The 15285-nt window shown below is 43.4% G+C and overlaps 1 protein-coding gene across 1 annotated transcript in view; it reads left to right on the forward strand.

Moving 5' to 3' along the window:
• The window catches only part of PGGT1B (protein geranylgeranyltransferase type I subunit beta), a 41830-nt gene extending 33121 nt beyond the window's left edge, over window positions 1–8709 (forward strand). The window contains 4 exon segments of the mRNA XM_075137552.1: window positions 866–1050; window positions 1346–1454; window positions 8284–8415; window positions 8418–8709. Coding sequence (XP_074993653.1) covers window positions 866–1050; window positions 1346–1454; window positions 8284–8415; window positions 8418–8464 — 473 coding nt within the window. The 3' untranslated portion in view covers window positions 8465–8709.
• The last annotated feature ends 6576 nt before the right edge of the window (window positions 8710–15285 follow it).

The following is a 15285-nucleotide window of genomic DNA, read 5'->3' on the forward strand; positions in this document are numbered from 1 at the left end:
CCTTCTTTCCCCCCCCTTCTTTCCCCCCCCTTCTTTCCCCCCCTTCTTTCCCCCCCCTTCTTTCCCCCCCTTCTTTCCCCCCCCTTCTTTCCCCCCCCTTCTTTCCCCCCCCTTCTTTCCCCCCCCTTCTTTCCCCCCCCTTCTTTCCCCCCCCTTCTTTCCCCCCCCTTCTTTCCCCCCCCTTCTTTCCCCCCCCTTCTTTCCCCCCCCTTCTTTCCCCCCCCTTCTTTCCCCCCCCTTCTTTCCCCCCCCTTCTTTCCCCCCCCTTCTTTCCCCCCCCTTCTTTCCCCCCCCTTCTTTCCCCCCCCTTCTTTCCCCCCCTTCTTTTTTTTCTTTCCTTCTTTTTTTTTCTTTCCTTCTTTTTTTTTCTTCTCCCCCTCCCCCCCCTTTTTTTTTGGCTTTCTGCTCATCAGACACTCTGTCAGTTTATATCCTCTGGGGGATTATGTCTGAGACTGCCTTTGGCATCTCTGCTTCAGTCTGATTGCAGGCATCCCAATAGCTTTCTTTTTTAAGTTACATATGAAGAAATATTTTCTGTTGCATTGCAATTTACTTATTTCTGGACTGCCGTGTAATGTAAATTGCGCGGCAATTTACAGCTTTAAGAAAAAAAGCTTTAAGAAAATGAATTCAGGTTTATTTGTGCAAGAGTTGAGTTGGGTTTGTTTTCCCCTTTGACATACAAGCTGAACTAAAGTGTTTTTATTTATTTGGCTCTTAGACTTAAAATTAACACTTTCATACTTTCAAAAATCCATTTATTTAATTGTTACTACCCTAGTTAAAGTTCTGACTGAGATCATAAATGCTTCGGTGAAAATCTGGGTATCAAAACATTGCAAAAACAACTCTCTCTTCACAGGTGGCTCTACATTTTGTGGTATTGCATCGCTGTGTTTGATGGGTAAACTGGAGGAAGTTTTTTCAGAAAAAGAACTGAACAGAATAAGAAGGTGGTGTATAATGAGACAACAGAATGGCTACCATGGACGACCCAACAAACCTGTAGACACTTGCTATTCCTTTTGGGTGGGAGCAACATTGAAGGTAGTGTACAGAACAGCTGCAGGATAGTAACTGACTTGTTTTGATTTCTTTAAGCATCATATGTTTTCTTTGGTTGGAAAAGTCATATATTTGGCACAAGAGTTACGTATTTTGCATGAATATGCACAGATCACTTATAAAGGTCTTTCATCTTGCAAAAATGCAGGATAGGGAGGTTTACCAGATCAGTGCTATCTCTGGTATCACTGCTTATCTCATAAATAGTCATGATATTTTAGTCTTAAAGATACACTGAGATTTAGTATATTACTGTAACGGTCTAATTTCTTTTCAGCTCTTGAACATATTCCAATATACAAATTTTGAGAAAAACAGAAATTACATCCTGTCAACTCAAGATCGCCTTGTTGGTGGATTTGCCAAGTGGCCAGATAGCCATCCAGGTAAATTTACTTTTCAAAATTGTGGTGAGTGTGTTCTAAGCTAGAAATACATTCCAGCAGTCAGACATCTGAGAGGTGTAAAGGAAGGTTTTTTGCCTCAGTCTTCTTCAAAAATGGAAAAAACCCTTGAGATACAATGAGATTTTCATAATTTAAGGGAAAGATGGGGAGTGTAGTTTTCCCTTGTTCAGCCACAGAATAAGAGAGCTATTGTTGTTTAGACTATCACTGAAAGAGTATCACTGTCTATTTAGTGCTGGACAAGCTTTTCCGTGTGTGTTTAACTGTTCTAGTTAAAAGGAATATTGTGCAGTGGGTATCTTTGTAAATGGGCTGAGTAACGTATTTCAGAACATTTGTTTCCTTAAAGGAATCCTTTAAGCTTATTCAGAAGTCATTGATGTATTTAAAAACAGTCAAAGTTTACATAGTTACATACGATTTGTACGTTGTAGTTACACATAGCAATTATATGTAGTACATCTGAAAGTTAATTATTATCCTTTTGGAAGTGGGTAATTTGAACAAGTAAAAAATTTGAAAAGATGCTAAAATCTTTTAATTTGAAGCAATTTCAAAAGATGCTAGAATTCAATGAAGATATTAAAACTTGTGAAAACAAACCTTATGCCAGTAGTGTTGCCCAGTGGCATTTGGTACAGGAAATATAAACAGTCTGTAAATGGACCAAATAAGATAAAAATTTAGTCAGAATAAAAGATGAGTCTGTTCAGAATCTGTGCCCTGATACTTCATCCTTTCATCATTTCAGTTTGAACAGTAGTTGAGAATTTTTCAAGATGGACCCACACTGAAAACACAGTGGTTGTGATAGATGTGCTCTCCCCTGAAAACCAGCTTAGGATTCCTGAGGACTTAGCTGTATTTACTCTGCATTATATAGATAGTCACTTGGAGGAAATATTTCTGTTTATCATGATGAACCATTTACTTAGTGAGCTAGGAATTAAAGAATATTTTTAAAATCCCAGTCATGTGCAAAGTTCCTTATCTTGTCTTTTAGCATAGCTGTGATTGTTTGAGGTAAGATTTGAGAAAGGCAAGACTAATAATAAAGCTGGTTTGCTTTGATTTGTGTGATGTTCCAGCCTGAACACTGCTGTTTCCTATAAAGCAAGCTTTTGCTGTATCTTGTTTTCTTGTGATAGGTGGGCTTATTGCAGCATTCTTTCCTCAGGCAGACAATGACATAAGTCTGTGTTCATGTTTTGAAGGAAAGAGTAGAAAGTTAATGCAGTTCTAAAGTGAAGAATGACTATAAATGCAGCATTGCAAAGTTTGTTTCTGTGGAACTGTGATTTCATTGTCATACGTACACAGCTGAGCTTCCTACAAGCTCAGTCTAGTATCTGAAAGGCAAGCTGTCTTTTGATCGTTGTATGTCTCCACAATAAAGATTTCACACTTTACTAACATGAAGCATCTGTGCAACTCGATTGTTCTCAAAAGCCTACTGTTGGTTAAACGTACACAGTCCTCTGGACTTCAGTATAAATGCAAAATGTGAAGGTAATGAGAGTGGTATAGGTCTTGCAAATGAGTTAATAGTTCTGTTGAGGCTGAATATGGACAGAAATTATTCATTCTCCTTGAAGCATTCATCATTTTTAAAGCTGGTAACAGTGGCCTCAATTTGGTTGTGTTGCAAAACTCAGATATGACAGAATATTCTAGGGAAAGTTTGCAAAGTAAGAATATGCCATTTTTTCAAAGGTGCTCTCTTGAGATAGATTCAGAGTTTGAACTTCTGTAGCTCCTACTTTATAAAAGCTCTGTTTAAATGTGGATAGTCAACCTGTCTTTGCTGTGCAATAATGTTTTCAGAAAGAAGACTAGAAGAAATTGCACAAAACAGTCAACTGCTTTTGATAACCTATATATTACAAGGACTTCCAAAGTTGCAAACAACTTTTCAGAACTGGTGATTCAGGGAAATACTATTTTGTAGTCCTGATGTTTCCATGCTAACAGACATCAACACATTGTTGGTTCTGGAGGCCAGTTGCATTATTTAACACTTTTTCTTGATTTAAAATATTGTTTGGACCAGCATGCTTATTGAGCAGTGAGCTTAGAAAACTTTCTTGCCTTTGAAAATAAATCTAAAAAGTCAAAAGACTCTTAAATGCTTGTAAACCTTTGAAAACATGAGCATAACAAAGTGAATCAGGACATGACTGTTGTTTTGTTTATAGTGATCTACAGGTTGTCCAATATAGGAAAGGCTTTTATCTGAAAAATCTTCTGAATATCGTTGTAGTAGTAGTATTACTGTTTTATAAAGCAGGCACGGACACTGGGAGATTCATACTTCAAAACAGAACTGAACACCTACTGTATTTGTTCTATTCTTTGTTTAGAATTGACTGATACGTATTTTTTTTCAAAGTCTTTCATGTTGAGCAGTTAGGTCTGCTACCTTGTGTTAATACTACTTGTTACAAACATTAAACCACATTAATGTAGTTTAATTTTCTTCCTAGCAACCCGTATGGTGCTGTGTTTTGGATCTGTGACCAAAACAGTGTTGAAAAGACACTGATGTTTTAGCTGTTGCGGAGCAGTGTTTACACAGTGTCAGGGCCTTTTCTGTTTCTTACCCTGCCCTGCTAGCGAGGAGGCTGAGGATGCAGAAGAAGTTGGGACAGGGCATAGCCGAGACAGCTGGCCCCGTTGGCCGCAGGATACCCCATACCACATGGCATTGAGCTCAGCAGTAAAAGCTGGGGGAAGAATGAGGAAGTGGGGGACGTTCGGCGTTACAGTGTTTGTCTTCCCAACTAAGCATTACATGTGATAAAGCCCTGCTTTCCGGGAAGTGGCCAAACACCCGCCTGCCGATAGGACATAGTGAACAAATTCCTGATTTTCCTTTGCTTGCGCCTGTGGCTTTTGCTTTCCTTATAAACGTGACCTACGAGTTACCTCGACCTATGAGTTTTCTCACTTTTACTCTTCCTTTCCTCTTCTCCCACTGGGTGTGGAAGGGGAGAAGTGAGCGAGCAGCTGTGCGATGCTTAGCTGCCTGCCAGGGTTAATCCACCACATTTTGCTGGAACACATACCAAAGCCATTTGGGTTTTTTTCAGACTTGTGCATAAGTCATGACTAGATTTAAATAAACTTTTCTTTTAAATTACTAGATGTACTGCTGCGTGCCCTAGGAGGTTGTGCCGCAACCCTGATGCATCTAGCTTGTTATCTTTAAATGATATGCAGTATAAAAGAATTGGAAGCACATGTGAATTACAGGTTATGCAAGAGAAGGATCAAAAGATTTTAACATAACAGAGGGAGAGGATGAAAATGAGTGTGCATAAATACTACATGTAAAACACTACAGTGAGATTTGCTCTTGTAGAAGTATAAACACACTTTACTTTGTTATGTTTTTAAGACAGCAGCCAAGCAGTTGCGAGGTTGCATGCTGCATTCCATATTTGTGAATTACTTACGAAACAAAATGTTTGGACCTATGGTTTTTGACTTTGAAAAACTTTGTGTATTTCATAGCTTGAAACAGAGGAGTACACAGGCTGCATATAAATGTTTCGGATAGAACTAACTTGAGTATTAAGTTAGTATGGATTTGCACAACTGTTGAACTTTGTGGTTAAACCCACCAAATAACCATATACAGGTAATTAAATTTGTATACGGTTTTTAGTGTGTATCAGTGGAGCTGTCCACAGGGGTTAATATACTGTATTTCCTGAAGTTGAGGTCTCCTTGCCTGACACACTTTCTGCAAGGTCAGTAGGAGCTGTATCTGCTGAGCATGCTTCTGTCTGCATATTAATGCTGATAAGCAGAAGCCTTCTTTCAGAGTCTCTCTATCCAGAGACTTTCTTGTAATATCATTTTAGTCAGATATGAATTTACTGACACCTCCAAAAGATGACTAAGTGTTGAGAATTTGTAAGGGGCACATTAAGTACACATCCTCTTTCCATCTTTAGCCGAACGGGAAGCTCTGGCTGGGACTCAGGAAAAAAAATGAGAGTTTACCACCTTTGGAAGAAGGGGCAGGCAACTCAAGAAGAGTACAGGGATCACGTTAGGTCGTGCAGAGAGGAAACTAGAAAGGCAAAAGCCCAGCTAGAACTCAACCTGGCCACTGTCGTGAGAGACAACAAAAAATGTTTTTACAAATATGTTAATGACAAAAGGAGACCCAAGGAGAATCTCCATCCTTTATTGGATGCGGGGGTGAACGTTGCCACCAAGGACGAGGATAAGGCTGAGGTACTCAACGCCTTCTTTGCCTCAGTCTTTAATAGTCAGAGCAGTTATCCTCAGGGTACTCAGCCCCCTGAGAGGGAAGACAGGGATGGCGAGCAGGATAAACCCCCCATAATCCAAGAGGAAGCAGTTAATGACCTGCTACACCACCTGGGTGCTCACAAGTCTATGGGGCCGGATGGGATCCACCTGAGGGTACTGAGGGAGCTGGCGGAGGAGCTTGCCAAGCCACTCTCCATCATTTACCAGCAGTCCTGGTTAACAGGGGAGGTCCCGGACGACTGGAGGCTTGCCAATGTGACGCCCATCTACAAGAAGGGCCGGAAGGAGGATCCGGGGAACTACAGGCCGGTCAGCCTGACCTCGGTGCCGGGGAAGATCATGGAGCGGTTCGTTTTGAGGGTGCTCACGAGCCATGTCCGGGACAACCAGGGGATCAGGCCCAGCCAGCACGGGTTCATGGAAGGCAGGTCCTGCTTGACCAACCTGATCTCCTTCTATGACCAGGTGACCCGGCTAGTGGATGAGGGAAAGGCTGTGGATGTGGTCTACCTGGACTTCAGTAAAGCCTTTGACACTGTCTCCCACAGCATTCTCTTAGAGAAGCTGGCGGCTCATGGCCTAGACAGGTACACTCTTCGCTGGGTAAAAAACTGGCTGGACGGCCGAGCCCAAGAGTTGTGGTGAACAGAGTTAAATCCGGTTGGCGGCCGGTCACGAGCGGTGTTCCCCAGGGCTCAGTTTTGGGGCCGGTCCTGTTCAATATCTTTATCAATGATCTGGATGAGGGGATCAAGTGCTCCCTCAGTAAGTTTGCAGATGACACCGAGCTGGGCGGGAGTGTTGGTCTGCTCGAGGGTAGGAAGGCTCTGCAGAGGGACCTGGACAGGCTGGATCGATGGGCCGAGGCCAACTGTATGAGGTTCAACAAGGCCAAGTGCCGGGTCCTGCACTTGGGCCACAACAACCCCATGCAACGCTACAGGCTTGGGGAAGAGTGGCTGGAAAGCTGGCCAGAGGAAAAGGACCTGGGGGTGCTGGTTGACAGCCGGCTGAACACGAGCCGGCAGTGTGCTCAGGTGGCCAAGAAGGCCAACGGCATCCTGGCCTGTATCAGAAATAGTGTGGCCAGCAGGAGTAGGGAGGTGATCGTGCCCCTGTACTCGGCACTGGTGAGGCTGCACCTCGAATCCTGTGTTCAGTTTTGGGCCCCTCACTACAAGAAGGACATGGAGGTGCTGGAGCGTGTCCAGAGGAGGGCAACAAAGCTGGTGAAGGGCCTGGAGCACAAGTCTTAGGAAGAGCGGCTGAGGAACTGGGGTTGCTTAGTCTGGAGAAGAGGGGGCCGAGGGGAGACCTTATCGCTCTCTATAACTACCTGAAAGGAGGTTGTAGCGAGATGGGTGTTGGTCTCTTCTCCCAGGTCACTAGCGATAGGACGAGAGGAAATGGCCTCAAGTTGCACCAAGGGAGGTTTAGATTGGACATTAGGAGAAATTTCTTTACTGAAAGAGTGGTCAGGCCTTGGAACAGGCTGCCCAGGGAAGTGGTTGAGTCACCATCCCCAGTATTTAAAAGACGTGTAGATGAGGCACTTAGGGACATGGTTTAGTGGGCATGGTGGTGTTGGGTTGACGGTTGGACTCAATGATCTTAGAGGTCTTTTCCAACCTTAATGATTCTATGATTCCATGATTCTATGATTTCATGGGCAGATAATCAAATCTAATGGCTTGCTGCTGCCCAGAGGAGGCAGGCTCACTCCTCTTCCTCCCAGCTTCCCCAAGTACAGCTGCACGTCCTTCCTCCTTTTTGCACTAGCTTTCGTGTATATCAAAACCCTCTGCAAACCTGTGTAATTCACTAAAATGTCAGAAAACTGTCCGTTTTCTCCTGCTTGGGTTAATTTTCTTCCACGTTTTTTCAATTGCTTTAGGTCATGGAGGGTGTTCAGCAAGCTGTAGTGTTGGTATAAGGTAGGCAGCAGGAGCAGGGTGGGACAGGGGTATAAGAGCATCCCTTTTTGGTGGCAGTAATCTGTAATTGCTGATCAAGCCACCTCATGAATTCCTATCCTTAGGGTATTCTCTCTTCCCTCTTAGGGAAGAGGGGAAGCTAGATAAAGTAATGACTTATTTCATACTTCTAAGTCTTGCTGTTTGGCAGCTATTTGCACTAATTTTGGTGTTTCAGTAGTCAGCTGTTCATCAAGTAATCAGCCAAAAAATTCTTTCATGTTTGGGAAAAAAAATTTGCTTTGTGGACAGAAATTGTTCCCAGCTCCTCAAATTCTTTTACTGTTTGGCCTGAGCACTCAGAAGAAATAAAGTAGAGGGCAAGAATTGTTATAAAACAAAACTAGACTCTAGTTTTAGAGATTGCAGACTATCAGTTCACACTGGTGGCTTTGGGCAGAAATCAATTTCTTCTGTCAAAATTCAAGTTTAAAATGTAAGCACTTGTTTGTTTTCCTTGCCTGTAATTATTCAGGGGTGTTGGAATCCAGGAATACTTGGCTGTTATAGCCTGACATAATTTTCTTTTTCCTTTTCTGTCCTTTTTTCAGATGCTTTACATGCCTACTTTGGGATCTGTGGTTTGTCATTAATTGGAGAATCTGGTATTTGCAAAGTTCATCCCGCCCTGAATGTAAGCACAAGAACCTCAGAGCGCCTTCACCACCTTCATCAGATCTGGAAAACAAGGACTCTAAACAGTGTTCAGATGACACACACCTCTCTACATGACTGATTTAGACTTGAATTTAGTTCTGGTAGCATAATTGTAGCCCAAGGTTAAAAGCCATGTATAACCAATGTGCTCTTTTAAGTGCTGGAGCCATACAATCAGATCTGTGTTGCCGGCATCACTTCGATAGGGAGTTGCCTTCAGCAGGGTATTCTGCATTGTGAAAAAATATTTTGATTATATGGAAGTTTGTCATCGCAGACTGTAAATGGCTCTTCAAATGGCTTTACTTCTAAGAAATCCCTTGAGGCGTTTAAACTTCATTTTTATTTTATTTTTCTAAATTTGTGCATACTGTGTCAAAATATATAATGGGAAGGTATTTTCAAAATCTGTTTACATATCATACAGTATAGCACAGAACCTTGGAGTTCTTTGTGATCCTAATGTTTGACATATTTTTGGGTAGAGAAACTCCCATATTAAGTCTCAGTTAAAAGTTACCTTTTATCGTCTACTTTCAGATTCCATAAACTTTGTTAAAAAAAAAATCAAGTAAATACAAATAAAATTATTTTATTCAATATACTGGGCTTTTAAAGTTGTGTAGCCTTACTAAATGGACTTCGTAATTCTTCTGAGTAGCTGCTACACAAATGCAGTGGGTCATTAGCCAATCAAAGAGTTTTCATCTGAAATACTCTCTTAAAGTGAAATTCAATGAGAGTGTGGCATATTGATGTATGTCAGTAAGAGATATTCAACACAGTCTTTTGGAAGAGTATCTGTGTGCGAGAGTAGCATTAGAACCTGTTTCTGAAGTCAGGCCTTTGCAGTACATTAAAATTGTACAAACTGCACTCTATAATTTTTTTTTATACATATTTCACATTAAGAGGATGGTGGTCTGCTTGGAAAAGCAGAGAAGGAGCATGGGGCAGAGCTTGGAAGTAAGACGGATGTAGGCATGTCCCAGTAGACACTTTCCTTGTAGGAGCAGAGGCTACATAGCTGGAAGAACTATAAGAAGTCTGGAGCGGTGGAAGCAAGAGGACTGTGGGGCTAGTATTGGGGAGGGGGAATGACGTGCTTGAGTAGCACTGGTGTAGAGTAAGAGAATATTAAAACTGGGAGATATTGAGGGTGGGGGCAAGAGAAAAATAGGGAAGGGAATGTGGAGTAAGAGTGGAACCAAAATGATGGAGAGGATTTGAGCTGCCTAGGATAAGTGCATAGATTAGGGGGCAAGAGCAAGAGAGAGCCACTGACTCAAGCAACATGAGGGAGTGAAGTGAGGAAGATAGAGCTTGGGAATTGGTTTTATTCCCCACATCCTGAAATGACCTGAAATTCAGCTGCAAATAAAAAGAAACAGTAGAGATCCCTAAATGAGAGGATCTGCCAGCGTGGGGCCACACTACAGCAGCTCCTGTGGGAGTCCATTTTCCTGGAGGGGCTTAATGGGAAGTTGGTCAGCAAAGGCCGAGGCTTCTCCCTGAACAGAAGACTCTCAGGTCATGGGGGTCTATCTCGTTGAGAATCCATTAAAAAACAAACACAGAAAAAAAAATTGGGGTAAAAGTCATTCAAAACAGCACAGTATTTGCTTGTTCTTGACAACAGATGGTGGCCACAAGTTGACCCATGGTAGAGTGGGGTGGTTTTTTGGAACATGGTGATGGAGCACGACCATGAGATGTAATTGTAGCTACCTGTCCCCTACCCATGCCTGTTTGCCTTGCTGGAGAGCGGTCTACCAGTTTTTTAGCATTTAGTACCTCCCCTGTTAGAGGAAGTAGCTTTGAATTTCAGAAGAGTTGAATAAGGTACTGTAAGTCTCTGCTGCGAAACAGCCCGAATATTGATACTTTCTTACTTGGCTTCATGAGGAATGATATGTTTGATTATCTTGAGGTAAATCTGTACCTGCGAAATCCTAAACTATGGCTCCTGAGTTTCCCTATCTGTGACCAGGTTCTCATCTGTGAGGGACATGAGGGTAGAGAAGCAGAAGTAAGGGGACAACAGTGAAAAATGATATTCTGTGAATAACTAGGTAGTTTCTCATGGCAAGTAATTTAACAGTGTTCTGCTTCGAAAAGCAGCTAATATTTCTTGCTTTGTTTTCTGTATCTGTAAGCTACCTTGGGTTGTTTATTTGGTTTTTACATTTCACTTCTCCTTGGCCCCCCGTTATTCTACAGCTTTTTTTTTTTCCGCCAGCTAAATAACAGCATCTTTTCAGGCTGAATGTTGACAGCGGAGGTATCCTTTTCTAAAGGTTGCGGGAGGCATATTTGTTTCCCATTAATGCCCATAGTTTGTTCTGGAGCCAGCAAAATGTGTATGCTTTCACCTCACACTGAGAATCTAATTACTTTAATTGGTTTGAAATCTTTAAGTTGACAAAAATCTGTGCTAATAACCAACACTGCATGCGTGATTTGCCATTGCTAATGCCCCAACTGATGTCAAGCAAACAAATGGTGAACATCACTTGTAGTAGACATCTTGATTTTGACTGTGTAGTTAATGCTAGATTGCATTGCCTCTTCCATTTTTGTGGTTGTCATGTCTTCTGACTAGAAAAATGTTAAATGACAAATTGATGGGCAACAATTTCACAGATAAGAAGAGGAGTCCATAACCTAAAATCACTTTTAACAGAGACGTCCAAATGCAGTTAAAACGTAAATGTGAACTGTGAAGCTTAAATGTAGCTAGAAAAAGCAAACCATTACTATCCATCTGTAATAATTTTATGTTAACCACAGCTTTACATTGCTGAGGCTGAACCTAAATAAGAAATTAAATTAAATGGCTTTACCATGTGCATGAGGATGTAAAAAACATCTTGGCTATCAGGCTTGCACTATGCAGGACGGCTACACTGCCACATTGATGCCCAGCAATGGTGTCGTACAACAGACCCGCTCCCTAATTCTTCCTGTTTATCAGGCTGTATTTATAAAATGAATGCCTTAATGTAATCCTCAGCAGCACTCAAAGCTTGCTGGCATTGGCTTGGGCTGACAAATATATGCCAGCTGGGTGCCCCTATCTTACCTGAAAGGCTCACAAACTGTCTGTGGTTCTACCTCCTCTTCCAGAAAAACAGCTTTGAGCTGGCTTGTTGAACAAAAGAAGTGAAATGTATTCTTTCAATAGGATCTGAGGACTGAGGTTTTAAACATCGTCATTAGGGCTTTCACAGCAACTTGATTTAGACGTAGCTGCTGGCAGATACAATAACAGCATTTTGGAAGACTGTTGCTAAGTATGTTTGTATTTATGAACGTTGCATCTGGAGAAATTTTGTTCTAAATGGAACAATCATCAGCTGTGAAAAAAACTAACAAGTAAATAGGGCGTTGGAGAAATATCTGAAATACGTACGTTGAAGCACGTATAAGTCTACCTTGCTCCACACGCCAGTGCCCTGTAACAAAGTAACAGGCAACCTAAGAGGAGCTTCTTCAGCTACATCAAATATGCTGTTCTCCGTGCAAGCCAGTATCAAAAATTAAATATCCCTTAGAAACAGTAGAGTTCCCAGAAAAATACATTTCACCATTGTAGTGAGTCCCCAGCCATTCAGTTTGGGCTTACCTTGTGTAGAGGGGGAGGAACAATGATTTCCAAAGTCGGAGCCTTTGTGGACGGCCCATCTTGCATTTTGAAAGAACCCTGCTATTGGTGCCCCTGCGGAGCTACTCAGGACATGAGAAGGAGAGAGACCCCCAGGTAAGCAGATTCTGTTGCTGCAACTAAAATGTAAAATGTCTCTGAAATTAATCAGTTGAATATTGGTCTGTTTAGGTTGGTGTTAGATACTGTGATTGTCTGAAAAACTTCTGCTCTGCTATTGCAAGTAGAGACCACTTACCAAGTTTTCCTTGGGTGAAAGAGTGTTTCATCATCTTTATACTAAGTGATTATTAAATTACTCCACTGAGTTACAGTATGTCATAGATTTACAATTTCAGCCCACCATTTTAAAGCTTTTCTCTTCCTGGTCGCTATTTGCCTGATTAGTTTCTGAATTTAATAAAAATCAATGAAGTGTTGTTTTGGGAAGCAGAGAAAACTCTATTATTCCTTGTGAGCTGTAGGTCTTGTAGGGTGGGTTTTTTTGCAAGCCAGTCAGATGGTCTGGGTGAAGAACTGCCCACACAGCGTCTCTTCAGGGCACAGAAGGGTTTTCAAGCCGAACCCACCAAAGACAGCAAACCCCCACACTACTGCTTTGTTTTTGAGGTACTGGCAAAGCGCCTTGTTTGATAACTGCAGTGCAAGAACATACTTTAAAATGTCCACCTGTAGGTACAGGCTCTGTACTTGGGAATGGGACTGGACAGAAATGGCCATTATCACTGGGGAACAAGCAGGATCGCGAGGAAAGAAACAGCCCTGCCTCTCAATAAAAAGAGGAAGGTCATCAAGGAAGGGAAAATCTGTGTGAGAACAATCTCTCACTTTCAGAATTTCAAAATGTACATGGGAGGGGAAATGTTTGTGGTAAGGAAAGCGCTTTCAGCTTGCCACATTATGTTGTTTATGTTAAACTCACAAATGAAAGGAGAGAGATACGCATGTGGAAACCTGTGTTTTAACAGTTTTAGTCATGTATGCATGTGGTTTCCCTGTTAACTCCTAACAGTAATGATAACCAGTCCCTGGTACGAGGACCAGGAGCTACCCTGTGCGCTGGTTAAACCAACCACCTTGCATGCATACAGGTTGAGAGAGCACGGAGGCCTCCATGCAGCTATTTCTGCAAGAGCCATCCCTGGGTTTCCATCCAGATCTCTCACCATGTCCCCTTTGCTACAGCACATGGGACAGAGGTGCTGCCTCACCCTGGGAGGGAGGATCCCACCTTATCCTTTTATAGGAAATCTGCAAAAGGACAATCTGACATGAAAATGACAGAATAGAAGCCGAGGCACAGCTTTCTGTTATTCGTCACCCTTCCTGAGTGGTTGTGGGAAAGGAGTGGTGCTTATGCTGCCTAAAAAGCTAAATATGCAGGACTGCTGTTGAAATTGCATGCTGCCTTTGGATAATTTAAAGGTTTCGCTAAGCACAGAGCTATATTTATTTGCTGTTAGGCTGTCTAGGAGTCTTCATTTAGCAAGCCTCTTTAAATTATGACCATGTCTTAGTAAAATAGACTCACTTTACAAAATTACATTTTAATCTTGGACCCAACCTTCATACTGCTTATATCATTAAAGCCTCCTTTAACTTCAGACTCATTGTGGAGGAGCATCGCGCCAAAAGGCATCTGTGTAAACCTACTGCCCAGGGAGCTTTTGTCAGGGGTGCTCTTTCACAGCAGGTTAGACTGCCAACTGTTGGGAGCGACATGGGAACAGCTGATCCTGCCCTGGGGCAGTTTGGTGGGCTCTTAAGGACCCTCCTGGACTATTTTTTACAGTTCTTTAGTTCTACTTCAACATTGGAATTTTTTTAATCCGCCCCCCCCCCCCCCCCCCGCCTGTAACTTCTTAAATTAAGGAGAGTTTTGCTGCTGGGACTGTTTAACGTGGTGCTGATCTCCAAGGTACAGATGGGAATGTGGGGGGATGTTCTGTAAATAGCACAGAGATACTTTAGAGGAAATCAGAAATCTTAGAAGGATTGGGCATGTTTGCACTCTGGTCTGTACACTCATACTTCACAGGTCAGCTGTCCCCGGGCGGTGCTGACTGCCCAGCTTCCTTCTGAAATAGCCTCTGGAATACGCAGCGCTCTGGTGGGGCCAAGGACAGGATTCTGCTAGAGATGTGTCTGGATGAGGCTTTCCAACACAGCCACAGGGCTCTTCTGTATTTTTGTATATGGCTCTATATATAACTCCCTGTATATGGCCAGAGAGAGTGTGTCCTGCAGAGCGGTGATAACATGTGCCCTCTGTGGCTTCCCCGTTGCTATAGATAGCTTCCTACACAGACCATGGAAACTGCTACTACCACCAAACTTTCCTGACGGCTCCGTGCCTTGACATTTGTTTTCAGTGTAGATCAACTCCAGCCTCAAGAACCTTCCTTCTGCAGAAAGAGGAGCTGCTGACAGAAGTGGGGACTGCAATGGTGGCCTTCTAAAGAAAAGGCGTAAGCCGTGTCAGCGAGGCGAGCTTCCCTGGCCACATGCCAGGTCCTGTCCCCTTCCCCTCTGCTACCGTAGGCTTACCCTCGTTTTTATTAAACCCAGGTACAAGGAACAGCAGAGGCACGTGTTTTATCCGGCTCTGCCCGAGGGGCACGCCCCGCCCCGCTGAGGGGTGTTCCTGCCTTGAGGGCGAGTTGGGAACGGCAGCTCTCAGTGGGAAAGCTGCCGCCCAGCCCTGTAATGGCCGCCGGCCTGCTCCTGTGCTCGGCGGCCCTCAGCACGGGCTCCAGGCAGGCACCCGAGCCTGCGCGCTGCCCTGCGGGGCCCCAAGCATAGCAGCAGGTGAGCCTCCTGCTCCTGGGTGTTTCTGCTCCTGCTCCTGGGTGCCCCTAATTCTACATCTCCCTTACCACCTGCCTGTAGCCCCTCTGGACTGTTGTGGGCTTTCTCACCTCCCATGGCTCCAAGTCGTGGTCCAGGAGCCACAGAACAGGGAGGCTTCACAGACCCCTGCACGAAGCAAAGGCAAGCGCACTGCTTTTGGCTGCAGCAGAAACCCGAGCAAACGCGCAGACCGGCATTTGAGATGTTACGTAGCGTCTGGTCCCCGGGGAGGGCAGTTTTTTAAGCCGAAGACTCCACAGGCTATGAAGAGCAACAGTTCCCACGATCTCCCTTCTATAAAAGGAAATTAAAGTCTGCAGCAGCTGTTGATCTGATAGCCAGTCTGGGCTGGACCCCCCTCCCGTCCCCTTGCTGGCGGCCC

Source organism: Calonectris borealis, chromosome Z, assembly GCF_964195595.1.
Source record: "Calonectris borealis chromosome Z, bCalBor7.hap1.2, whole genome shotgun sequence".
Classification (NCBI taxonomy): domain Eukaryota; kingdom Metazoa; phylum Chordata; class Aves; order Procellariiformes; family Procellariidae; genus Calonectris; species Calonectris borealis.